This window comes from Dama dama, chromosome 4 (assembly GCF_033118175.1).
Source record: "Dama dama isolate Ldn47 chromosome 4, ASM3311817v1, whole genome shotgun sequence".
In the NCBI taxonomy this organism is placed as follows: domain Eukaryota; kingdom Metazoa; phylum Chordata; class Mammalia; order Artiodactyla; family Cervidae; genus Dama; species Dama dama.
In genome coordinates this window covers 72,504,716-72,530,091 of record NC_083684.1, presented here as the reverse complement: position 1 = coordinate 72,530,091, position 25,376 = coordinate 72,504,716, and the positions used below count along the sequence as shown (strand labels likewise).

Sequence of the window (25,376 nt, the reverse complement as noted above, 5' to 3'; positions counted from 1 at the left end):
CTGTCATGTGTTTTCAGTAACTACTCACAAGACACACCAGTTGCTGACATGCAGGTGGACAGACACTGGCAGCTCCAGGTCAGAGTCCTGCAGACTTGAGGGCGGGACCTCTGGACCCCTCCGGCCTCTTCCCGTACCACTGCTGCTTTTGCCCTGTCCTCCCCTTCCATCCTACCACTGGGGCCTTGACACGGCCCCCCACTCCCCCACTGGATGCCAGAAGTATCAGAGACCGTGGGTGAAAGGCAGTTCCAAAAAGAGGATCTTCATGCAGCAGGGTCGGGCTTGGGACTTAAACCTCACCCTAGGCTGGTGTCAGCCTGCTCTTGGTCTAGAGGCCTAGAGGGTTCCAGGAACAGCCCTTCCAGAAACGCAGCTGGAATTTCACCTACCACTTTGAGTCACCCCGGTCCCCACAAGACTTGGGCCCTGGTATTAGGAAAAGACAAGCAGCCTGGGCCAGAGGCTTCCTACCAACATGCGAGAGAAGGCCCGCTCCCAGCCTCAGCCCGCCTCCTCCCCAGCTCTACCCCTCTCCTTCCCCCTCCCCAGTAGCCTAGCCCCAGCCACAACCAGAATCACTCTTGGCATCTACTACATCCAGCAGGTCAGCCACTCCCCCAGGCAGAGGCACTCCTGTGTGGCAAGATCAGGGCTGGGAAGCTGCGGGGGGCGGGGGGGGGGGGGGGGTCCCCTCGGCCCTTTGACAGCACTCAGTTCTCTGGTCACAAAGAGTTCTGAGAAACCTGGTGTGGGATACATAGAATCAGAGAGAAGAAGACAGGAAGGGGCTGAAGAATCAGATCAGGGAAGTCACACGAATGAACACAGGTAGCCAGTAAGCTAGTGGTCTCAGGTTGGAGGAATGTTGCTGGAACTTTATAAAATCCTGTCATGTGGATTTTTTTTTTTTTTTTAATGACCTGTGTGACTTATAATCTGAAACAAAGAAAACTCATCTTTGGTCATCTTTGTGTTCATCATGAAAGCTGTGCAGATACAACTACATAAAAACATGAAATTTCACACAGGAAAAATTACAACAAACGTGATTAGCATGGAGACATCCGGATGGGACCCCACACCCAAATCCTTGAGAAGTCCATGGACCCACGTCCCAAAACAGCCCTCTGAGAAGTCAACGTGAACAGCTATGTGAGGGCCACCCATGAAAGGTCATTTCTGCAGCTGGCCAGGGACACCTCTGCAATCCAGTCACACAGCTACAGGTCAAGACCCAAGTGTTACCATGTGATCATCAAGACTGAAGGCTTGGACAGAATGACCACTTGGCCAGAGCCATAGAAGAACCCAGGAGAGGAATACCTATGCACTGGTCATCTAGGAAGGCTACAACAGTGCCCAGCCAGCCTGTCCCCAGACTGTCGGTATCCGAGTCCATGTTGTCCACTTCCAAGCCCAGCTGGCTGCCCCATGCCACATCCATCCAGTTATTCTCATCAGCACCCCAGCCTCCCAGATCTATCTACTTGTCTCCACCAATCAGCACTGCTCTGATTCCAGCCATCCACCTCCAGCCTGGAGGCCCACAGCACTCAGCCTCCCTGCCCTGCCCACTCCTACTCCCTCATTCCCTGGACAGACCCTTTCTTCACAGTGGCAGGGCCCAGAGGCTAGGCTAACAATCGGAGGTGCACTTTCACCCTCACAACCCACCCACCAGGTTCTGCCCGGTCCTCTGCCCAGTCCCTCCAAAGCACTGGCCCCAGCTTCCCTCACGGCCTTTGCACGTGTTAAGCAACTGTGCTGCCTACTAACAGGCGGCAGGCCCAAGGGCCACAAGCACCTGTACCACCCAAACCACCTGGGCCTCTCTGCCACTCGAGTGAGCACTAAGGTGACAAGCTTAGCTGCACCACCTCCAACCCAGGCGCCTGCCTCACTTAGGCCATCCTCTCTTCCTCGGTCCAGACACTATGGCCCCCTTTGCTTAGCATTTTGTTTCATGATCAAGTCTTCCCCACTGCACAGTGGGGTAACCACAAGATCAAAGATCACACGAGTCTAACTGTGGACTGTTATCTCTCCAGGGGATGAATACTCTATCCCGAGATGGGACTTTAGCTGAAGGGTCTCGGCAACTGGCCTGACAATGGATACATGAACCAGGCTGGCCAATAAAAACCATCCCTGAGACTTTGGTTGGAAACTGCAGGATGGTCACCAACCCTCACGTCCTGTACAAAGATAATCACCAAGAGTAGAGCAGATGAGAAGAACAGAGAGAAAGAGGAAAACTAACTTTGGAAGAGTCCTCCGCGTCCCAGGACCAGTCATGCCTGAAGCCTGAGAACACCAGGATGGTTGCAATCTCATCCGCCCCAAAACTGAGGTTTTTTGCGGCTTCCGATCGCTTAGCCTCACCCCAGCACCTCTCCAGCACACAGCTCTCAAAGAAGTCAACGAAGCCGGCAATGTGGAGCGAGGACAACCAGAGGGTTGAAGGGGGGCTTCTGGAATGGCAGAAGCGGAATGCAAGCGGGAGGAAAAGGGAACGGCTGCACAGCCACGACTGGGATCTGAGACCACGGAGCCCAAGGACGCCGAGGGTACCCGGGAGAAGGCTGGGGTCGGCAGGGACACCAAACCACGGCGCGAAAAGGTGGAGGTTACTTTCTGGGGTGAGGATTGGCCCGGGGTCGCCAAGAAGAGGCCATGGGCTGAGCCTGCCCACCACTAGCGCGGGCCAACCGGGCCGCCGGGACTACTCCCACGGTGCTCCAGAAGACGGTGGCACGTCGCCTGAGCGACGGGATGGGGCGTGCGGCAGGAACCTCATTCGGACGCGGGAAGGCTGAGGGGCAGAGCCCCGGCCGCCCCGCGGGCCCGGCCCCCGCCTCGACCAGCTCTCTTGGCGCAGCTCACCGCCTGACGGTGTCCTCGGTGACAGCCTGAAGCCGCAGAACCGCTCCGCGCCGCCTGCTCCCGCCTTCCGACGCACGCTGAGCTACGATTGGAGGGGAGGCTGGCTCCGCCCACCTCGCGCAAACAGACGGCGGAAGGCCGCAGGTCTCCTGCGGGACAACTCTAGACCCGCGGGGAACTCTGGACCCGCGCGGAGGGCTGCCCCCAAGTGTGTGAGCTCGTGTAAACCTCCACAGTGTTGTACTACGCTCTGACACAATACATGTTTTATTTGTTACTTTACCTCAACCAGACTCTCTGCGAGCGGGTTCTCTGGGCCTGAGATGGGACACCGAAGGTTCTGGGTCACGCACTGTAGGCCACGCTCCTGGCCTTGCTCAGGCTCTGACCCTAACCCTGCCTCGGTCTGTGGCCCCTGGGGACAAGCCCCTCGTTTGGCCCGCCTGCGCCGCCGTTCGCACGACTGCGAGTGGGCATGGCGGCCCGCAAGTAAGGCGACCCGCATCTGCCCCACTTAAATATGGCGGCGATACCACCACCACCCCCCCACCACCACCCCGGACTCGCGGGCGTCCCCGGAAGTGACCGGCCGGCCTGCACGAACGGAAATACCCGAGCCAAGCCGAAGGAGCTCGACCCCCCAAGTCCCAGCGCGGAGCAACGTGGGGCGGTGGCGGCGGCTGCGCAAGCGCACAGCGCAGGCCGGACGGGAAGAGCCGAAGCGGGCAGGCAACGGAAATAGCCGAAGCGGTGGGGCGCCCGAGGCCGTTGCGGACCTCCGCGCCGAAGCCGCTGCTGCCACGGAAGCCGGCCCTCCTGTCTAGTACACGACCACCGCAGCCCCCGCCTCCCCCTTCCGCCTTGAGCCGCAGAGCCCTCGCGAAGAGAGCGAGTGACCAGGCCCAGGGACACGGCCTGAGGACGCCGGAGCGGACGGCCGGGAGGAGGGAGCGGCGGGTGGGGGCGGGGCCGAGTGATCCCGAGAACAGCCGAACGGGCCCGAGCGCCGCCGAGCGGGCCCGAGGCGCCGGGCCAGGCCGGAGCCGACTACGGGAGCCGACGCGGGCCGCGCGGTGGGCGCGGAGCAGCGCGGCAGGCCCGGCGGGCGGCGGCAGCAGCCTAAGAGGCCGCGGCGGCGGGTCCGAGTGGCGGAGGCGGCGCGGGCAGCGGCGGGGGGCCGGGTGGCCGGGGTCCCGGGCCCCGCAGCGGCGGCAGCGGCGGCGGCGGCAGGATGATCAAGCTGTTCTCGCTGAAGCAGCAGAAGAAGGAGGAGGAGTCGGCGGGCGGCACCAAGGGCAGCAGCAAGAAGGCGTCGGCGGCGCAGCTGCGGATCCAGAAGGGTAAGGGGAGTCGGGGGATGGGAGTGGAGGTCGGAGGTCAGAGCCTGGCTCGGGGTGATACGGGAGTCAGGTGTGGAGTAATGCGGCTGCCAGGGGTCAAAGGTGTCAGAAACGGGGAGGCCGCGGATGTGGGGTTTGGAGACCAGGGCCTGGGGGCCGAGGGGCCAGGGGTGGGGTAATATAATCACCAAAGTGGTCGGAGGTAGGGGGACCGATCAGGGGGCACTGGGCGTATTCGGAAAGCTAGGCGTTTGATACTAGGGACCGAGAATCTGAGGGTGGCAGCGGAAGGGGGAGACCGGCAACTCGAGAGTCTGGGGGTCAGACGGGAACCTGGGCGACAGGAAGAGAAGATAGGGACAGTGGGGTCGAGGATTGAGGATCGGGGTGGGAGATTTAATGTATTAACGCTAGAGTCACTGGGAATCAGAGTCAGGCCTGGTGAAGTAGGTTCTGGGGCCTGGGTTTCGTGGGCCTGGGGGAGTCACATGTCAGTTTGGGGTGACAGGAGGAGAGAGGTATACTGGGTGCCAGGGATTGTAGAGATAGGAGTAGGGTTTGGTGTAGACCATCCTGCTAGAGATGCTGGAAATCTTATGCTCAGAATAGTATAGGGTAGGAGGCTTGGGAACTCACAGATCTGGCGGTCAGATGGGGTCCTGAGTTTAGGATGACAAGCAGAGAGGAGTGTATGGACAGCGGGCCAGGGATTGGGGGTGGTGGTGATTTAGGGTGAGGAAGGGGGATAAGATCCTTGCATCTGGGCAGACAAGTAGAGATTTCTCTAGAAAGCAGAGGTCACGGTCAGGATGCTGGGTTTGGGGTAGTCAGAGGCTCTTGGTGGGGCACATAGGAGTGGGAACATGTAGGAGCTGGGTTGGGGGACTTAGGACTGTGGATTCAGAAGAGTTGGAGCTTACCCTGGGTCAGGAGTTCAAGCACATCTGCGGTGTTCCATAGATGTGGAAGAGCCTGCCTTGAGACGCGGAGCAGGAGGAGCAGGGGGAGGGTGGGGGTTGTGGCCCACTGCCCAGGACAGAGCCGGGGTCTTGGGAGAGGCTGTGGAGGCTCTGCTGGCACCTGCTCTGAGCACCCACTATCTCTCCCCTTCCCGGCCTGTTGCCCTTTTCTGCTGTGAAAACCCAGACATAAACGAGCTGAATCTGCCCAAGACGTGTGACATCAGTTTCTCAGATCCAGACGACCTCCTCAACTTCAAGCTGGTTATCTGTCCTGATGAGGTGAGGGCACGCTTAACTGGATTCTCAGGCACGGCAGGTGACACCACCTCAAGTTGGCATACCTGGTTAATCTGCCAGACCTTGCAGAGCAGGGTTCTGACTCCTCTCCTCTTCCTTCACAGGGCTTCTACAAGAGCGGGAAGTTTGTGTTCAGTTTTAAGGTGAGTCTCAGGTGGGCAGGGGTGGCTCCCTGGGCTGAGGAAGCAACAGCTGAGGCCCCAGCCAGGCACTGCTGTGCACCTATCCACCTGCCCTCTCTTCTCCTGGAGCCAGGTGGGCCAGGGTTACCCGCATGACCCCCCCAAGGTGAAGTGTGAGACGATGGTTTATCACCCCAACATTGACCTCGAGGGCAACGTCTGCCTCAACATCCTCAGGTGAGGGCACTGGCCCTCCACTACGCTGCCCAGCCCTGCCTGCCAGGCCCCCTTAGTGACCTTGCACTATACCAGTTTCTTTCCCTTCCCTCCCCCTTGTGGTCTGTGTGTCCCTCTGTCTCCAGCTCATTTTCTTCCTCATGGCTTGACCTTGGCTTTCTCCCTGGCCTGTGCTTCTCCGCACCCTCCCGCTAGCATTTCCCGACCGCGCTGTCCCATGCCCTGGGCCTGACCTGTTTGGTCCCAGCAGGGCCTGTGGTGGCTGCCTGCTCACCAGCCCCTATCATGATGCTCTCTGCCCACAGAGAGGACTGGAAGCCAGTCCTTACGATAAACTCCATAATTTATGGCTTGCAGTATCTCTTCTTGGTGAGTAGGGGTGGGGGTGGGGGTGGGAGGGCGGCTGGGGAAGGTTGGCCCTCTGCCTTCTGGGCTTGTTGACCTCCCCGCCCCCGCCCCCCATACCGGCCACAGGAGCCCAACCCTGAAGACCCACTGAACAAGGAAGCCGCCGAGGTCCTGCAGAATAACCGGAGGCTGTTTGAGCAGAATGTGCAGCGCTCCATGCGGGGTGGCTATATCGGCTCCACCTACTTCGAGCGCTGCCTGAAATAGGGCTGGTGCATACCCACCCCTGCCAGGGCCACCAGCCCCGGCGTCCCCTGCAGATATTTATTGGGGGCCACAGGTGGGGGGACATGGGGGCGGCTGGTGGGGGAATCCCATGCCCTGGCCGGCCACCCCTCCCTGCTACCCGCTCCTAGTTTGTTTTTTTTTAAACCACCACGTGATTAAGGTCGGCGCTGCCTCCCCCGACCCACTCAGCGATGGGAAATGAATTGGCTTGTCTAGCCCCCCGCTGGGTGTTGTCCAGCCCCACCCCCTACTCTGGGCTCTGGGGTGGGTGGCTATGGGGGTTGGGTGGCTGGGGACCCGGCACCCCACCCCTCCACCACTGGAGGTCCCAGCAGGCTATTAAAGGGGAATGTTACTGCATGGCCTCTGCCTCTTCCTTTTGTGGGCTGGGAGGGGCAGGTGATGGCCGCCAGAGCTCCTGCAGCAAGAGTGGTGGGAGTTGTATGCTCACAGGTGGTATGAGGGGACACCCCCCCCCCACCCCCCCGCCTTAGGCAGCAGGCTGCCCGGTGCCCGAGGCAGTGCTGGTGGGGGAAACCCCGCCCCAGGCCTCGGGCAGGGTGAGATGAATCCCACTCTGGGACAAGGGAGGGGCAGGATCCAGTAACCACTGGCTTCCCGGCCAGTGAGCCGGCATAGGGGCTAAGTCCGCACCGTCTACTGTTCTGCCCTCCTGCTGGAGGAGGAAAACTGCCTTGATGCCACTGGGTACCTGAAGTTCGGAAACATCAGCGCGAGTTCTGGGTCCCTCAGATGAGCAGGGCTCTACAGTGGGTGACGTGGTGGGGTGCAGGACCACCGGGTGGCTGGAAGGAAGGCGCCCGAAAGGGCACCAAGCCCACAGGGCCAGGACGGGACAGGGCCTCCACTCCCTTAGGCTGGACCTGAACCTACGGAATACCAAGCTTGCGGCAGCGAGGCGGAAGCTGCTGCGCATGCGTTTGTGGCCGGCCCTTTCCTCGGCGCGTGCGCACGCGCGCTCTTGTCCCCGCCCAGCATTCCGGGCGCCGGCGGGGCGTGTGACGTCAGATGGTTTAATCCGGAAACGGCGGTGACGGTCGAGGCGACAGAACCGAGGGGCTGTCGTTGGTGGGCGCTCCAGGGCTCTGAAAGAGAGGAGCGTGACCCGGAAACGGAAGCGAGTCCCCATCCCAACTCCGGTGAGTCGCCCCTACTGGGGCGCGGGTCCTGGGTGGGCGCGAGGGCGGCGGCGTTCGAGGGCCTCGCCCCTGCCTGGGACCCTCCCTTATCCTCTGGGTCCCCATGTTGTTTTGCCTTCGGTGCCCAAGACCCCCGAAAGGCCCCAAGAGTTTCCTGGGTGAACAAGGCACCCCATCACCTAAAATCCCGCCCTCTGTCCAGGATTCCCCAACATCCCGCAGCCTTATTCTCCGCACCCAGATTCCCTCAGCATTTAAGATCCCCGCCCTAAACTGAATGCCATCCACGCGCTGTCAGCTTCGGAGCCCCCACATCGACCGTCTGTAGCACTTGCGGCCTCCAGCTCCTCGTGTTAGGGACCCTGTCAACTGGCCTGTCCTTGGAGCTCCAGGTTCCGAGCCCCCTCTCCCCGCGCCCGTTCCCCTGCTGTATCCACACATGGTCATCTCCAGCCTAGGTCCATTGGACATTCTAGGGTCTCATCCCAGAGTCAGGAGGAGATTGAAGCCCAGAACCTCCGTAGGGGCACTGTGGAGTAAGAGGAGCTGGGGTGGCTGGGGCTCCCCAAGTTCCAGGCTCCACTCTTTGGCCTTTCCATTCACTCGTTTTCTCCCTGCTCACCCTTTTCCTTTTTGTGAGCCCTCGTCTGTCCCCGCCCATACACAATGTGACCCCAGCTGTGCCTCACACCACCCTGCAGCCAGGTTTCACGCTAGCCCCAGGCTTACTGGTAGGCTTCTGCGGCCATGGACCTGTTGTTTGGGCGGCGCAAGACGCCAGAGGAGCTGCTGCGGCAGAACCAGCGCGCCCTGAACCGGGCCATGCGAGAGCTGGACCGTGAGCGACAGAAGCTCGAGACCCAGGAGAAGAAAATCATCGCAGACATCAAGAAAATGGCCAAGCAGGGCCAGATGGTAAGCTTGATTAGGCACAGGCTGAGACTCCAGGCCAGGTGCCGTCGCTTGGTCAGACCCTGGGGCTGCAGCAAACGGGACAAAACACTAACATGTTCTAGGGAAATGGAATGAAGGGTTCGAGTGGGGCTTTCCTTAATTTCAGAGTCCAAAACTGCTGCCTCTATGGAGTTGATATTAGAGCCTTGAGTAATTAAGAGGGCAACCCTGCGAAGAGCCAAGTGTCAAGTGTGTCAGAACAGCAGATGTTCAGTGAGGGAGTAATAGGGAAACTCAAGAGTGGCCCATGCCAGACGACTTAGAATCGTGGGCAACAGTGGGAGCTGAGGGCTGAGTTGAAGGAGTTACTTCAATAGATGTGGTATGAGATTCCACTTGCCCTAAGGGCCAACTAGCAAGAGATGGCTGAGTTTTGGCCTGAGCAGCTTGTTTGAGGAGGTAACATTTCCTGGGATGGGTAAGGCAAGGAGGAGCTTTGGGGAGGACGTTACAGCTGAGCTTGGATACCTTTGTATGTAAATCAGGATTTGGTGCAGCCTGTGTGAGGTGGAGGGGGCGATTTTCTTTGGCCAAGATTGAAATTCAGGAATGGGTGTTGACTAGCCATTGAGGAAAAAGGATTCCTAAAGGGTGGGCCTGGCTTTTCTTCAGGATTCCTGGACCAGAGAGGCGAGAAGCCTACAGAGGGGTCTATGCAGTGGAGACCCAAGACGCATTGGGGCGGGGCGGGGGCGGTGAGCACTGGGGCAGATCCCCAGGAGCCCCTGAAGGCCTCAGTGGGCACATGCAGGGGCAATGAGCACACCCCCAAGGCTCACTCCCTGCCTTCTGTCCCCTCTTCAGGACGCGGTCCGGATCATGGCGAAAGACCTGGTGCGTACCAGGCGGTACGTCCGAAAGTTTGTGTTGATGCGGGCCAACATCCAGGCTGTGTCCCTCAAGATCCAGACGCTCAAGTCTAACAACTCAATGGCACAAGCCATGAAGGGCGTCACCAAAGCCATGGGCACCATGAACAGACAGGTTTGCCTCTCCCCATCACCCCCCACCCCTGCTGAACTCGGGCCCAAACTCACCCTCCTCCCCCTTTCAGCTGAAGTTGCCCCAGATCCAGAAGATCATGATGGAGTTTGAACGGCAGGCAGAGATCATGGACATGAAGGAGGAGATGATGAACGACGCCATCGATGACGCCATGGGGGATGAGGATGACGAAGAAGAGAGGTTTGGAGACTGGCGGGAAGGGTGGGTAGGGATACCTGGCTCTGCGCCTGATCCTCATAAGCATTCTCTGCTTATCTAGTGATGCTGTTGTAGCCCAGGTCCTGGATGAACTGGGGTTGAGCCTGACAGATGAGCTGTCAAGTGAGTGTTTACATCTTGGGCCCTGTGTTAACCCTGTGACCCAGCCACCACCTCCCTCCCCTGCATTACTCTCTTCTGCATGGGTGCTCTTCCTAATCCCCACTCTCTGCAGACCTCCCTTCCACTGGAGGCTCCCTCAGTGTGGCTGCCAGTGGAAAGAAAGCAGAGGCTGCAGCCTCTGCCCTGGTGGATGCAGACGCAGACCTGGAGGAGAGGCTCAAGAACCTTCGAAGGGACTGACTGCCCATGCTGCCCCAGGGAGCCAGTGGATGGCCCGGCATTTTCATTGTACCTTCTGTAATAAACGAAGTTGGACACTAGTTCTGGGCCTGTGCGACTGACCTGACGTGAGCCAGGCTGGGTTAGGAAGTCACTCAGGCTTGGTAATGTGCCAGTCAGTCAGGGTGTGGGATAGAGGGCTGGAATGGTTTCATCTGGGCAAGCCTACCAGGTCCTCTGGGCTCGGGAGGTGATGGTGAGCTGCGAACACTGGTGCAGCAACCCCCCCCCCCCGCCTGAGCCTCAAGGCTAGCACCCCCAAAAATGTTGGTAGGTTCCCCCAGACCTCTTGGTATAATTCCAGGAAGCCAGGCCTATCCCCTACGGATACAGTGCCCAACTTTATTAGCCAAGTGGAAGTCTCAGCCCACCCAGCTCACTGTGATACCCTGTCTGGTTATAAGAAATGTTCTGCCCCAGTCTAGGACGCAGCTCGCACCTGGGGATTCCCCCTGCTTGCCCAGAGATCCGCCAGCCCACCACGTAACCCTCCCCAGACACCAGATGGCTAGAGACATGAGCCCCACCCCATTCAGCACAAGGGCTTCGGTGAGGGGCTGATGGCAGGCAGACACCAGGCCCAGGACCGCTGCCCCCACCAACCAAGGCCTGAGTAATTGGTGAAGTTTTTATTAAATCCACAGAAGTAAAAACCATATCGTGAGGGACTAGGGTACGGGCCACCAAGGAGTGGGAGCCAGGCCACCAGAGGAAGGAGATGGGGAAAGGAGTGACAGGACAGAGAACAGAGCCAGGCTGGGCTGGCTCAGGGGCTGCCCAGCCTCAGGGGCCCTCACCAGGGCCACTGGACAGGTCCTGGGCACTCAGGCCAGCACCAGGCAGGCTCAGCGGCGGGGGCTCCACTAGCACAGCAGAGAACTTGGTGTCCCCGAAGGCCTCATTCATGCGAGTCTCAAAGAAGCGCTGCAGGCCAATGATGGACTGCACGTCGGCCTTGTCCTGCCAGGCAGATTACAGTGGATGGGTCCTAGCTCTGCCCCCTCTGCCCCCTCTGCCCCCCAGCCTCCCCACCTCCAACTCACCCCCATCCTCACCGGCTCACCTCAGTCAGCTTGTTGAACTGCTTGAACATGCGGCCCACATCCTGGGCAAACTCCTGGGGGGAGCTGTAGGGGGGTGACAGCTTCTCCTGGAGGCGGGCTCGGATAAGGGTTAAGTCCAGGGTGCCCCCAGGCTGATCCTGCAGGCAGAGGCCACAGGCTGAAGGTGAGGCCGAAGAGCCCCTGCACCTCCCACCCTCCCAAGTCCCAGAACTCACCAGGGAGAAGGTGGAGTCAGTAGCCAGCTGGTGCAGAGGCCGGCAGGGCTCATGGCAAAAGAGGGCCAGCAGAACACGCTCACACTTCTGCAGACGACATGGGCATCAGAGTCAGAGAGGAGTTGGGGGCTGCAGGAAAACCCAACATATGGGTCCCCCCCATCACCTGCTGGTTGGCTGGTGAGAGCTTGGCCACCACTCCGGTACTATCCCCCCCATCCAGGTTCAGGCTGCCATCCTCCTCCTTCAGGTCGGGCAGCACATGGCAGAGAGAGCAGCTCCACTCCTCCCTGGAGGAAACGGAGAGGTGAGGGGCTGCACAGGACCCAGCCCAGCCCTCCACCCTGCAGACTCCACAGCCTCGCACCCTGGCACATCCTGCAGGGCAGGCAGGTGGCAGTCCAGGTGGAAGCAGAACTCGCACTGGTTGCACATGACCAGGTCACCTGGCTTCTGGCAGACACGGCAGATGGTGGCACTGTCATCCAGGGAACCTGGGCCACCAGCTGGGGCTGAGGTGCCCTCTGGAGCCACCACCTCCAGACCTGAGCTGGTGCTGCCACTGGGTGAAGCCAGGCGGGGACCCTCTGCACCAGGGCCCTCCCCCAGGGCCATCAACACAGGCTTGGTCTCTGGGCCCTCGGTGGCAGCAGGCGGAGCTCCAATGGCAGCCTCTGTTTCTTCCTCCTGCGAGGAGGCAGGGGTGGTTTAGTGGCCGGGACAGCAGACCTCCACTCCCCAGCCCCAGCCGCATACCCAGGAGCAGGCTCACCTTGACAATGGCCATTCCCGGCAGGGGAGGGGCCCCAGGGACCCCTGAGGGCGCAGTCCCAGGCTGGCCAGCAGCGGCGGCAGCAGCACCTCGCTCAATGACGATGAGGTTGTAATCTTCAGTGGTGCTGCCTGGGAAGACCTTGAAGACTGGTGGCTGGCTGTCAGCCGTGAGATCCAAGTCCAGGCGTTCGAGGCTCACCCGTGGCACCTTGCGCATGAGGCCACTCACCTCGCCGTCACCTGAGCGGGGCCTGTGGGTGTGGCTTGTGTTGAGCACCCCTGACCCCATGACCACCCTGTCCCTACATGCACCAAAGGACAGTCACTCACCGCTTCACCCCCGACACATGGGGCTCAGCACTTGAGTAAGGGTCATCTGCCCGGGACACAGAAAAAGATAGGTTAGATGAACCTAGGACATTGGATTTCTCCCACCTACTGGGCAGAAACCACTCACCCGATCCGAAGCCGTAGCCTTCCTGCACCTCCATAGGCTGTAGGAAAAGCAAGAGGACCTCAGCAGGCCGGCCACCCACAGGCCTCAGGCCCCTCTCCTCCCCCACGGCCCCCTCCCCTACTCACCTGGCTGCTGCCAGATCCCTGCTTGCTCAAAGGCCCCGGAGCCCGAGGAGGGGCCATGGGTGCCGGGCCTGTGGAGTTGGTGCCAGGACGCTCGGCCACAATCTTGCCTGCAGCAAGGAGGTAAAACAGCTTAAGGCATAGTGCCTGGGAGAGCAAGCTTCAGTGAGAGCAAGACAAACACCCACCAAAGGCCTCTGCACTCTTGGTCCAGGCATTGAGGTCCCACTGAAATTTCATCTCGCCATGGGGCTCCACGGGGTCCACAATCATCTTAAGGGCCCGGTGCAGCTGGAAGTAGATCTGGGGGAGAGCGGTACATGAGTACAGAGGCAAAGGACAGTGCTCCAAGGCCTTGGGAGGTGCTGACCTGGAACCCACCGCCTGGGTGCCCACCAGCACACACCAGCTTCTTGGAGAGCAACAAAGCAGTGTTGTTGTCACTCTCCAGAGCCCACGAGGCAAAGCGCAAGATGTGTTCCTGGTGCTTCTGGATCTTGGTCATGGTCCAGTGCTGCCGTTCCAGGCGCTCCTGCTGCCCCTCAGTTACCTTCTGCAGGTAGAGAGCAAGATAGGTCAGGGAGGAAACAGCACTAGAACCTCTCCCCACCCAAGGATGGCATCAGCGGCCAGCAGAGGGAGCCAAACCCCCAGGACGCTGCTACCAGAGCTAAAGCGAGCTGTCAGCAGACAAGCACCACACAGGAGGTACCTGGGCATCGTTGACCAGCACGCGGCCCCGCTTGTTCAGTTCCTTCATGATCTGCAGGATGGCCATCTTAACGTCCACTTGCACGCGCTTCTGTACGTCAGACACCTGGCGGATCCTGGGGGGCGGAGGGTGAGATCAGGGCCAGTAGGGCAGGTGCTCACCCCAGGACCTCTCCCATCACACTGGCTTCCACACTTACGAGCTGCGAACCTCCTTGGTGTTCTTCTGCAGTGTTGCATGCTTGTCCCCGAGGCGCTTCACCAACGAGGCCAGGAGCTTGCGCTGGTTTCTCACTGCATCCTCCAGGAACTGGTACCTGAGGGCAAACAGAGGTGGGCCCGGGCGCCCAGCATGGGAATGGGCAGCACCCACCCACCATGCCTCAGGACTCACTGGTGGTCTTTGTGGGCGTTGAGCTGGCAATCCCGGCAGGTGAGGGTGTCGCAGCTCTCGCAGAACAGCACAAGGGGCTCGTGCTTGTGCACATTGCAATACACAGTGCGCTCACCGTCCCTCGACTTGGCTGGCCCTGAGGAATGGGGTCTATGAAGCAGGAGCTGGTCCTCACTGCCTCAACTCAAGGGGCAGACAGACTGGGGCCTCACAGTGTCTGTCCTGCAGCCCTGGCTTATCTGCTAAAAAATGCAGAGGGCCTACAGCAGTGGACAGGGAAGGGCCCAAATCCTTGCTCTGAACGCCCTCTGCCCTAATCTTGACTAAGAGATCCGCACTCCCTTCTTTCATCTTCTGGGAGTGACAACTTAAGTGTAAGGACGATGGCCTCTGACAACCACCCCACTGCTCCCTCTACTGAAAACTCCTCCAAGTGGACACTCAAGAGAGCTCCTCCGCCTCTGCAGCCCCCACTGCTGGGCTCCCTTTCTCCTCCACTCAAAAGACTGTGCCGCAGGGGAGGGGACTCTGGCAACCATGGCATCCGGACACACACAAGAGCTTTCTGGCCCAGACAGAAAGCAAACAAGGACCTAAAGACATGTCAGGTACCTTTTCCTCCTGAGCCACGCCTGGAGACCTCTTCTCTCTTCTCTGGTAAAAGGAGACCACACCATCTTAATAACCCACGAGGAGCCTTGCAAAGCCTTCTCAGGCTGGACAAAGTTGATGTCAGACCAGGACCCTCAGAGAGGGGTCAGGCCCCCGCACAGGGAAAAGGGTCTTAAGTGCTCAAAGCAAAACCCCCCAAAGACTAATACACCACAGTGACCCCCACCGCTTCCCAGAATCTGCTGCCATTAGATAACTGCTTGGGAACAGCCAGCCCCTTCCTCCCCAATCACGTCTCAATGCTACACTGACCCAGCCTGAGACATAAAAACATCGAGATACAGATAAGGCAAATCTCAGTCCCCCCAGTACAGCCCCCTCCTGCACCCTGATCTTTGCTTAGAACCCAGGACCCCCTTGGAGACCCCTACCCTTCCCCCTCCTGGCTCCTCATGACTCACAGCAACAACCTCCATCTGGATTTTCCCATCAAAACTGTCCTCTGGGCTGCAGGAGCTACGGCATGACTACCAAAACACCATTCACAGAGAGTTCTGGATGAAAAACCAAGCCCAAGCCCCTCTCCGAAGAATTGCCACCACGTTCACAGAAAAATCTGAAGATACCTAGTTAGACTTTGAAACATCTGCGACCTAACAATAAGAACACTTAGAACACTCACTGGTCAGTGCCAGTCTGAGGACACTCATGGCTTATGAGGACACAAGGTCCAAAGACCTCACTTTTCCTACAGAGCCTTAAACCACATTCCAGGGAATCTCAGGCCTAGGAGATCCTTCACACCATTCCCCAACAGCCTGCATTTCCGTATCCGTACATGCGATCCCCCTCCACCTCGGAGGCATATTCCCTGCCTGGGGAATTCCCTGAAGTGCTTCCTCAAAGCCTCAATACACCCTCTAGTGCAGCATGAGATCCCCGTGCACTCCACTCCCTGCCTGTGGCTTTGCCCCTTCCACCCGGACAAGCAGAGGCGACCACCAGAGCACCGGCCTCCCCCTTTTTGAACACTGCCCTGGGGCCTTTCAATTGGTACCCCCTCAGAAATTCCCTGACACTCCACCACCATCTGCAACCAGCATCAAAAGCAGCTGGAGAAACATGTAGGAGAAGAATCAAGGCAGCACCCTCCGTGTTGCATACCAGTGGAGCGCACGGTGTGGTCCTTGGTGTACTTCACCCGCTGGTGCGCCTCCACACAGGTCTCACAGAGCGGCTCAGAGCACTCCACACAATAACTGGTGGCTGGGGCATTATCCTCACAGCTAGTGCAGCACTGCTGAGCAAAGGCAGAGTCAGAAGAGACAGCACCACCAGACACATCTGCATTCAGACCCAGAAAATACAACCTGGTAAGATGATGCCTTTGCTTAGCCTAGATAACCTGCTAAAGCCGTGGTAAAGCCTGGAGCTGGTACTATGCTCTGCGATGCAGACTCCTACCCACGTCCAGAGGCCTTCCAGGGATTGCTTGGGCAACACATACCTGATTCGCATCCTGGGAATCCGTGGCGGCCTTACCGCCACAGTCTCGCATGAAATAATTCTCCACGATATCTTTGGAGAAACATTGCTGCTTACATACTGGACAGTCCACCACTGCGAAGAACAGGGGAAAACAAGATCACCGCATATTCACATCCAGACTGCGATACCATCCTCCACAGGGGCCAACTTCCACCCCATACTAGGCCAACCTTCCGCTCTAGGAGAAGCAATCAAACCCTTCTTCAACCTAACTTGAAACAGTCGCCCCATCCGAGTACGAGACCCACAGCCCGCACCCGTTTCGGCCACTGTCCGGCCCCGACCCTCTCACCCAGATGACCCCTGCCATTGTCACGCTGGGGACCGACCCCCAATACCCGAACCTCCTCCGAACCTTGGCTGCAGGGTGGGGGAGGGGCCGCCCCCGGCCCGACCGCACTCACCAGAACCGTCGCCCGCTGCACCTCCATCCCCCGAGCTGTTGGCGGCTGCAGGCGCCGGGGGCCCGAGGCAGGCGCTGCAGGCCGAGTGCAGGCAAGGTAGCAGGCGCGGTTCCCTCTCCGGCCGCAGGCGCTCCCGACACACGCCGCAGTGCTCCAATAGCTCCAGCGCCTCGCCGCCGCCCCCCGCGGGTGACGACGCCGAGGCGGACGCCGCCGCCGAGGCCGATGCTGAGCCCGCGGCCGAGGAGGCGGCGGCGCGCTTCTCGGCGCCCGCCGAGCCCTCACCCGAGCTCGGGCTGCCGGAGGCGGCCGCCGCCGCCGCCGAGGCCGCCGCCGCCGCCGAAGCCGCCATTCACACGCCGCCGGGGGCGCCCAAGGAGGGAGGAGGGGCGCGGGGCCCGCCACGCAGGCGCAGACGCGCTCGCAGCCAACGGCTGGGCCGCTGCAGCCGCGAGGCCTAGCGCCGCCAGGCGAAGCCTGGGGCGCCGCCCGCTGCGCGCGGGGCGCTGCCGAGGCTCACCCGGCCGCTGCCCGCTCTCCCGCCGCCGCCGCCGCCTGCGCCGCCTCCTCAGCGGCTGCTCAGATCAGCGCCACACGGCACACGTACAACCGCTCGCCCGCGCGCCCGCTCGCAGAAAGAGCCACTGTCGGGGGGCGGGACAGAAATAACTGGCGCCGACGCCGTCGCGCACGCGCGTTGGGCGCCTCGGGCCTGGAGGCGGGGCTGGGGCGCGCGAGGCCGCGAGTACGCACGCGCGGCTCCACCCCGCCACCACCCCTCGCAGCGCCTCTCCTGAGGCAGGGGCCGGGCATCTGCGTCTCCGCCGCCCCAGCCTGACCCGCCGGCCGGGCGCGTGCCCGCTACTGTAGTGCCCGCTCCAGGCCGCTTGTTTCGCAGGCGCGCACGTGGTCGGCCCCCGCCTGGGTCCCCGCCTCTCGGACCGTCCGGAGAGGTCGCCCGCAGCGACGTCACCGGGTGCTCTCAGGAGGGGGCGGGACCGAGACCTAGGGGAGATGCTGGCCCGGGCGGAGGGGCCAAGGGTCCCCACCCTGTGGCCGGGCCGGTTACTTGCGTTCTAACCTTTTTATTGTTTAACGTGAGAAACACTGAAACCTAAGTCAACTAGATCCCAAGGGGCTCAGAGCAGCGAAACTGAAATTCCGCCTGGTCCCCAAGCGCCCCTGGCCACCTTTTAGCCAGCCACTGCGCTGGCTTTGACACTCTTCGGGTGGGCGGACTGAAGAGGGGAGCGGAGTCTGTGGGGAGGTCCATCCGAGGATGGAGGCAGGATCTGTAGGGCGGGTAAGCCTGCCTCAGCCGGGAGCAGGATCTGCGTGGGAGGCGGGTATGCCTGTCTGAGGAAGGAAGCAATGTCTGGGAGAGTTCTATCAGGTGGGGGAAGCTAGGCCTGGAGGAGGAATCTTAGGGGAGGGAGACAAACACGGTCTTTCTGTGAGAATCCTGTCAGAAGCGGAGTCGGTGCGGAGAATCCTGGGGGTGGGGCGGAATCTGGCGGGGGGGAGGGGGGGAAGGAGCCCAGTGGGCCCGCGGGCAAGGGAGCAGAGCCTGCGGCTGGAGCTGAGGGAGGAGGGGTACTGAGAGGAAAGCAAGGTCGCCGGGAGGGGATCTATTTGGAGTCACCAGGCAGAGAAAACCAGAGGCACGAGAGCCCTGGAGCTGTGCCTGGGGTGAGCCTCCGTCCCTGCGCGGGGCTCCCGGTCCTGCAGCCTCCAGTCCGGGAGGAGGCTCGGCGGCTATTCTGCGAGAACGCAGAGAATCTGAAGGGCCGGCACGTCCGGCCCCCAGACCCGACTCCGCCAGGCGCGGCTCCACCGACCCCGCAAAAGCTTCAGGGGAGCGGGGCGCGGCCTCCCCCACCCGGCTCCCCAGGACCCCGCACGCGGAGGCGGCGGTGGAAGTGCCTCCGGCGCGGCCCAGCCGGCGGGATCTTTGGCCCCCGCATCAGGGCCTGGGGGCCGCGGGGCTTTGTCTCGGCTCCGGCCTTTGTTTCGGCTCGGGCGCGGCCCCCAATCCGGGCCCCGCCCCGCCCCAGCGCCCGCCCCTCCCCCGCCGCGGGCCTCGCCCTCCCCCGCGGCCTGGGCCCGAGTCCTCGCTTCCCTCCTAGGAAGAGGGAGTAGGAAAGTTGGTGGCTGGCTGTGCGCTGCCTGAGGCGTGGAATCCTTTAGTAATTATTAGCTGAGCACTTTTCCATGACCCCATCCAGCACTTTGTGCTGGGCCCCAAAATCACAGGGTTGCGAAGGGTAGGGATGAGCCATACCTATCCTGGCTCGCCAGTCAAAATAAATAGGTGATGGTCAAGAGTGTGGGATTCAGGGTTGGCCCTAACAGCTGGAGGAAGAACAGTTAAGTCGCTCAGTCGATTCCGACTCGTGTTCGACCCCATGAAACGCAGCACGCCAGGCCTCCCTGTCCATCACCAACTCCCGGAGTCCACCCAAACTCATGTCCATTGAGTCGGTGATGCCATCCAATCATCTCATCCTCTGTCGTCCCCTTCTCCTCCTGCCCTCACTCTTTCCCAGCATCAGGGTCTTCTCAGATGAGTCAGCTCTTCGCATCAGGTAGCCAAAGTATTGGAGTCTCAGCTTCAATATCGGTCCCTCCAATGAACACCCAGGACTGATCTACTTTAGGATGGACTGGTTGGATCTCCTTGCAGTCCAAGGGACTCTCAAGAGTCTTCTCCAACAGCACAGTTCATGCAGAAGCAAGTGCACAGGCCCTGAGGCAGGCAGGCACTGAGAGCAGTCACGGGAGAGGTGGGAAGTGCTTAGAAGTTGCTGGACAGGTTGGGTCCTCCAGTTGCCCCGCTTATGGTCCCTTCACTAGACTCGGGCAATTCTTTCAGAACAGCATCCGTGGAGGCAGGTTCGAGTAGAAATCAGGCTCAGACAACTCGGGGAAGTGCGATGGTGGAGACAAGTGGGCTTACAGGAGGGCAAGGCCAGGCCAGAACCTGCCTCTGAGTCCTCCCTGAGGAGCCAGCCTGTTCAGAAGAGCATGGCAGGGCATGATCTTACTCCCCAGTAAGCCGGTGTCGCCTTATACCCTTAACCCCTGTGTTCCTTGCCACCCTCTACGGTATCTCACCCTTTCCAATCCTGGACCACTAGAAATTGTCTATATTCTGGCTTTGCAGACAGCGTACCTGCCTGCAGACAGCCATCCTTACTGCCTCTTCACTTCCCAAACTCCATGCTTGCATAGGACTCAACCTCCAACCTTCAGGTATTACCACCAAAGCTACTTCCTGGGGAAGTCTTGTAGCAGGATCACTCCGATCTCTTTCTCCATCTTTACAGGTTTCATTTGGGAACAAGACAGTTGTGATAGTTGCACATCATCAATGTACTTAATGCCACTGAATCATATATGTAAAAAGAGTCAAAAATGGCAATTTTATGTATCTTACCAGGCATATAACAATCAGATTTTGATGAGTCTGTCCCTCCTGACCTCTGATCTCAACACTCAGCTCCAACCACACAGGCTGACCCATTTGTTCCCACCTCATAGCCTTTGCACTTGCTTTTCCTTCTGCCCAAAATGTTCTCCCACCTCTCTTTCTGGGTGACTCCTCCTCCTCTTTCACGTTTCAACATGAGAGAATCACAAAGACATGAGCTCCAAACTGTTTACATCACTGCTCTGTCTGCTGCATCTCACCTGGGGCCTGCTACACAGAGGGCACTCAGTCAGTGAGTAAAAGGACAAATGCTTGAAGATGATGCTAGTTCTGTAGGCTACAAGATGAGATTTGAAGTCTATTACTTTTTAAAAACATCTACTTATTTTTGGCTGTACTGAGTCTTCATTGCTGGGGGGGGGGGGGGGGGGTTCTAGTTGCTATAAGCGGGGACTACTCTCCCATTGTGGCACTCGGCTTCTCATTGCTGTGACTTTTATTGCAGAGCACAGTCTCAATAGTTGTGGCACACAGGCTTAGTTGCCCCATAGAATGTGGGATCTTCCAGGACCAGGGATTGAACCAATGCCTTCTGCATTGGCAGGCGGATTCTTTACCACTGAGCCACCAGGGAAGCCCCTTCTATTACTTTTTAAACCTTTTTTTAAAAAAATAACTGTGTTAAAATTCACATATCACACCCATCAATTTATCTGTTTTGAAGTGTGAAATCAATGCCATTTCATACATTCACAATGTTGTACAATCACCAGTTCATCTAATTCCAGAACAGATTCATCATCCCAAAAGGAAACAGAATCCATGGGCACTCACTCTCCATTCCTGCTTCAACCAGCCAGTGGCAACAAATGATCTGTTTTGTTTCTGTGAACTTTTAAACCTTTTCATGGAGCCTTATGATATGTAGAGAAAAGCATACACATGACATGTACAGTGAGCATCCTTGGTAACCAGCTCTGACAGCAAAACACAGAAGGGTCTTATCCAATGAGTTGGCTCTTACAATCAGGCAGCCAAAGTATGGGAGCTTCAGCTTCAGCACTGGTCCTTCCAATGAATACTCAGGGTTGATTTCCTTGAGAATTGGCTGGTTTGATCTCCTTGCAGTCCAAGGGACTCTCAAGAGTCTTCCCCAGCCCTAGAATTTCAAAAGCATCAATTCTTTGGCACTCAGCCTTCTTTATGGTCCAAATCTCTCGCTGTCTAGCTTTGTCATAGCTTTTCCCCCAAGGAGCAAGGGTTTTTTAATTTCATCCACAATGATTTTGGAGCCCAAGAAAATAAAGTCTGTCACTGTTTCCAGTTTTTCCCCTTCTATTTGTCATGAAGTGATGGGACTAGATGCCATGATCTTAGTTTTTTGAATGTTGAGTTTAAAGCCAGCTTTTTCATTCTCTTTCACCCTCTACAAGAGGCTTTTAAGTTCCTCTTCACTTTGTGCCATTAAGAGCTGTATCATTATATTGTTATGTAGGAAGTTAGGCATCAGCAACTAGGAGTGGCCTAGCCAAAAACCAAGCAAGCTGATCTCTAAACCCCATCCCAGACACACCCAGGAGATCTCACAGATATGTTACAAAAATAACCACAAGCTTTTCCAGCTCCTGCACAGGCGCCATCAGCACACAGTGAGTGGATACAAACTAACCACAGAGGTTTCTCCCACTCTGGCAAAAGCACCCTTGATGCACAGCTGTGTCCTCAAGTAACCTTAGGCAGCTAGGAGCCTATTAAGGGCTCATAAATATTCTACATATACATACATCTGATTATATGATACTGAATTATGGGAAAGATATGTGCAATAGAGCCTGCAAATGCTCAGTCCACTCCCACCTATATGAATATGTAAAAAGTTCCATTTTGCATGTGCCCAGACACTCCCCCTTCCCTGACTGGCCTTGAGCACATGCCTCTTTGTATTTTTCGCACAGGGCAGAACCAAGAGGAGACAAGACATATAAAAAGGAGAAAGGAAGGCAGAATCAAGTTTTTTTCTCTTGGGCCCCAAAATTATTGCGGATGGTGACTGCAGCCATGAAATTAAAAGACAATTGCTTCTTGGAAAAAAAAAAACTATGACAAACCTGAAAATGAAAGTGTAAAAGTATTAATTGCTCCGTTGTGTCCAACTCTTTGCGACAGTATGGACTGTAGCCCTCCAGGCTTCTTTGTCCACACGGATTCTCCAGGCAAGAACACTGGAGTGAGTTGCCATGCCCTCTTCCAGGGGATCCTCCCAACCCAGGGATTGAACCCAGGTCTCCCGCTTTGCAGGCAGATTCTTTCTGGTCTGAGCCACCAGGGAAGCCCAAGAATACTGGAGTGAGTAGTCTACCCCTTCTCCAGGGGATCTTCCTGACCTGGGAATCAAACCCGGGTCTCCTGCATTACAGGTGAATCCTTTACCAACTGAGGTCCAGGGAAGCCCATGACAAATCTAGACAGCTTATTAAAAGCTTATTAAAAAGCAGAGACAACACTTTGCTGACAAAGGTCCGTATAGGCAAAGCTATGGTTTTCCCGGTTTTCCCAGCAGTCATGTACAGATATGAGAGTTGGACCATAAAGAATGCTGAGCTATGAAGAACTAATGTTTTGTATTATGGTGCTGGAAAAGACTCGAGAATCCCTTGGACTGCAAGATCAAACCAGGCAATTCTAAAGGAAATCAACCCTGAATATTCATTGGAAGGACTGAGGCTGAAACTGAAGTTCCAATACTTTGGCCACCTGATGCCAAGAGCTGACTCACTGGAAAAGACTTTGATGCTAGGAAAGATTGAGGGCAGGAGAAGGGAGCAACAGAGGATGAGATGGTTGGATAACATCACTGACTCAAGGGACACGAGTTTGGGCAAACTCCCGGAGATGGTGAAGGAAGCCTGGCATGCTACAGTTCACAGGATTGCAAAGAGTTAGACCTGACTTAGCAACTGAACAACAAAACAGGATCATGGTCAATCCTTCAGCATCAGTCAGCTCCCATGTCTTAGAAGTACTTAGAAGTACTACCTGCTGCCTGTTTAATGAAGGATCTGTCTGCTTGAGCTGTAATTAGTCTGTCATTCCAAATATCATCTCCGTACCTGAAGTTGTTGATATTTCTCCCAGCAATCTTGATTCCAGCTTGTAATTCATCCAGCCTGGCATTTCGCATGATGTACTCTGCATATAAGTTAAATAAGCAGGGTGACAATATACAGCCTTGTCGTACTCCTTTCCCAATTTGGAACGCCTATTGTTCCATGTGTGGCTCTTACTGTTACTTCTTGACCTGTACACATGTTTCTCAGGATACAGGTAAAGTGGTCTGATAGTCCCATCTTTTTAAGAATTTTCCAGTTTGTTGTGATCCACACAGTCAAAAGCTTTAGCATAGTCATGAAGCAGGTATTTTTCTGGAACTCTCTTGCTTTCTCAATGATCCAACGAATGTTGGCAATTTGATCTCTGGTTCCTCTACCTTTTCTAAACCCCGTTTGTACATCTGGAAGTTCTAGATTCACAAACTGCTGAAACCTAGCTTGAAGGATTTTGAACATTACCTTTCGAGCATTTGAAATAAGCGCAGTCAGGCAGTAGTCTGAACTTTCTTTGGCATTGCTCTTCTTTGGGAATGGAATAAAACTGATGTTTTCTAGCTCTATAGCCACTGCTGAGATTCCCAAATTTGCTGACATATTGAGTGAAGCACTTCAACAGCATCATCTTTTAGGATTTGAAATAGCTGGAATTCCATCACCTCCATTAGCTTTGTTTGTAGTAATTCTTCCTAAGGCCCACTGGACTTCACACTCCAGGATGTCTGGCTCTAGGTGAGTGACCACACCATCATGGTTATCTGGGTCATTGAGATCTTTTTCAGATAGTTCTGTGTTATCTTGCTACCTCTCCTTTTTCTCTTCTGCTTCTGTTAGGTCCATACCATTTCTGTCCTTTATCGTGCCCTTCCTTGCATGAAATGTTCCCTTGATATCTCCAATTTTCTTGAAGAGAACTTTAGTCTTTACCATTATATTGTTTTCCTCTATTTATTTGTATTGTTATTCACTTAAGAAGGCTTTCTTATCTCTCCTTGCTATTCTCTGGAACACTGCATTCATTTGGGTATATCTTTCCCTGTCTCCCTTGCCTTTCACTTCCCTTCTTTTCTCAGCTATTTGTAAAGCCTCTTCAGACAACTTTAACTTCTTGCATTTATTTTTTAGGGATGGTTTTGGTCACTGCTTTCTGTACAATGTTATGGCCCTCCATCCTATTAAGTGTCCTGTTAAGAAGACACACCAGGGAGTTCCCTGGTGTCCTAGTGGTTAGAATTCTGGGCTTCCACTGCTGTGGTCCCGGTTCAATTCTTGGTCAGGGCACTGAGATCTTGAAAGCCACAAGGAGTGGCCAAAAACAAATTAAAAAAAAAAGTGGGGGGAAAGACACCAGACAGCTTGCTGTGATCACAGTGAAGAGGTCATGTGACCGTAAAGCCATACAGCAGCCTCCTCCAAGCCAAGAGAAGGGGACTCAGAATGAAACCTACCTTGTGGGCATCTTGTTCTTCAATTTCTCAGCCTCCAGAATCGTGAGAACCAAATTTCTGGCCTTGGTCTATAATATCACTATTTTGTTTTTGTACCTAGAACCGATTAAGACAGATGACAAACTTCCCTCTGCCTCGCTCTTATAAAAGTGTATGTGAATTAACATTTAGAGTCCACCCAAATAACTCAGAATAATTTCCCCAATCCCAGGTCCCTAATCACAATTGCCAAGATCCTCTTTCCTGATGAGGTAACACTTGTGGTTTCCAAGGATTATGGCGTATAGATCTTTGGGGCCACCCTTCTGCCTACTGCAGCCCCCATTTCACAGATGGGAAAACCGATCCCAGTGAGTACACCATGTTGTCCAGGCTCCCACAGTCCTGGGGAATCTCTGGCCCCCAGGGAGGGCAGGGAGGGAAAGGATAGGAGACATCCAGAGCCCAGAGCTTTAGCTCCTTCTCTGCAGTTAGGAACCAGGGGTCCTGGGACAAAGGATTTCAGGGACAGCTCCAGGTGAGCTCGGAGCACCTGGTTATGTGTATTTATTTATTTTTCTCTATTATTTGGCCATGCCATGGGACATGTGCGAACTTAGTTCCCCAACCAGGGATGGAATCTGTGCCCCTGCAGTGGAAGCACACCCGTGGAGCACCTTGTTACACCAGTCAGTGCCCAAAGGATGACTGGAACCTGTTAAGACGACACAGAAGCCAAACCTAATGATAGGACTTGCACATCAAAAAAGACAACCACTGTCATTGACTGACACACAATGAATCCACCCTATCCACAGTTAAGTGAAAGTCACTCAGTCATGTCTGACTCTTTGCGACCTCATAGACTATACAGTCCATGGAATTCTCCAGGCCAGAATACTGGAGTGGGCA

At 56.7% G+C, this 25,376-nt stretch overlaps 3 protein-coding genes across 9 annotated transcripts; 2 read left to right on the top strand and 1 right to left on the bottom strand.

Moving 5' to 3' along the window:
• The first annotated feature begins 4,052 nt into the window (after nt 1-4,052).
• On the top strand, nt 4,053-6,840 carry UBE2M (ubiquitin conjugating enzyme E2 M). 2 transcript variants are annotated; one of them, XM_061140517.1, is made up of 6 exons: nt 4,053-4,226; nt 5,373-5,467; nt 5,590-5,628; nt 5,741-5,844; nt 6,150-6,213; nt 6,319-6,840. In XM_061140517.1, the coding sequence occupies exons 1-6, from the start codon at nt 4,118-4,120 to the stop codon at nt 6,457-6,459; spliced, it is 552 nt and encodes a 183-aa protein (XP_060996500.1). In that variant the 5' UTR covers nt 4,053-4,117; the 3' UTR covers nt 6,460-6,840. The 2 variants fall into 2 exon arrangements, with proteins under 2 accessions (XP_060996500.1, XP_060996501.1); XM_061140518.1 differs by having other exon boundaries at nt 6,095-6,213.
• A 650-nt stretch (nt 6,841-7,490) lies between these two features.
• Nucleotides 7,491-10,240, top strand: CHMP2A (charged multivesicular body protein 2A). 5 transcript variants are annotated; one of them, XM_061140512.1, is made up of 7 exons: nt 7,502-7,640; nt 7,882-8,032; nt 8,342-8,555; nt 9,399-9,578; nt 9,649-9,779; nt 9,859-9,920; nt 10,033-10,240. In XM_061140512.1, the coding sequence occupies exons 3-7, from the start codon at nt 8,388-8,390 to the stop codon at nt 10,158-10,160; spliced, it is 669 nt and encodes a 222-aa protein (XP_060996495.1). In that variant the 5' UTR covers nt 7,502-7,640; nt 7,882-8,032; nt 8,342-8,387; the 3' UTR covers nt 10,161-10,240. The 5 variants fall into 5 exon arrangements, with proteins under 5 accessions (XP_060996493.1, XP_060996495.1, XP_060996496.1 ...); XM_061140513.1 differs by having other exon boundaries at nt 7,507-7,640; nt 7,843-8,032; XM_061140510.1 differs by lacking the exon at nt 7,882-8,032 and having other exon boundaries at nt 7,491-7,640.
• A 573-nt stretch (nt 10,241-10,813) lies between these two features.
• Nucleotides 10,814-16,867, bottom strand: TRIM28 (tripartite motif containing 28). Of its 2 annotated transcripts, XM_061140458.1 has the most exons (18): nt 16,501-16,867; nt 16,056-16,168; nt 15,713-15,845; nt 14,549-14,590; nt 13,937-14,072; nt 13,743-13,859; nt 13,544-13,658; nt 13,238-13,384; nt 13,020-13,134; nt 12,835-12,941; nt 12,710-12,746; nt 12,583-12,628; nt 12,251-12,503; nt 11,846-12,165; nt 11,645-11,768; nt 11,479-11,565; nt 11,263-11,400; nt 10,814-11,159 (listed from the first exon to the last, which is right to left on the bottom strand). In XM_061140458.1, exons 1-18 carry the CDS (start codon nt 16,850-16,852, stop codon nt 10,983-10,985), a joined length of 2,559 nt encoding a protein of 852 aa, XP_060996441.1. In that variant the 5' UTR covers nt 16,853-16,867; the 3' UTR covers nt 10,814-10,982. The 2 variants fall into 2 exon arrangements, with proteins under 2 accessions (XP_060996441.1, XP_060996442.1); XM_061140459.1 differs by lacking the exon at nt 14,549-14,590.
• Between the last annotated feature and the right edge of the window lie 8,509 nt (nt 16,868-25,376).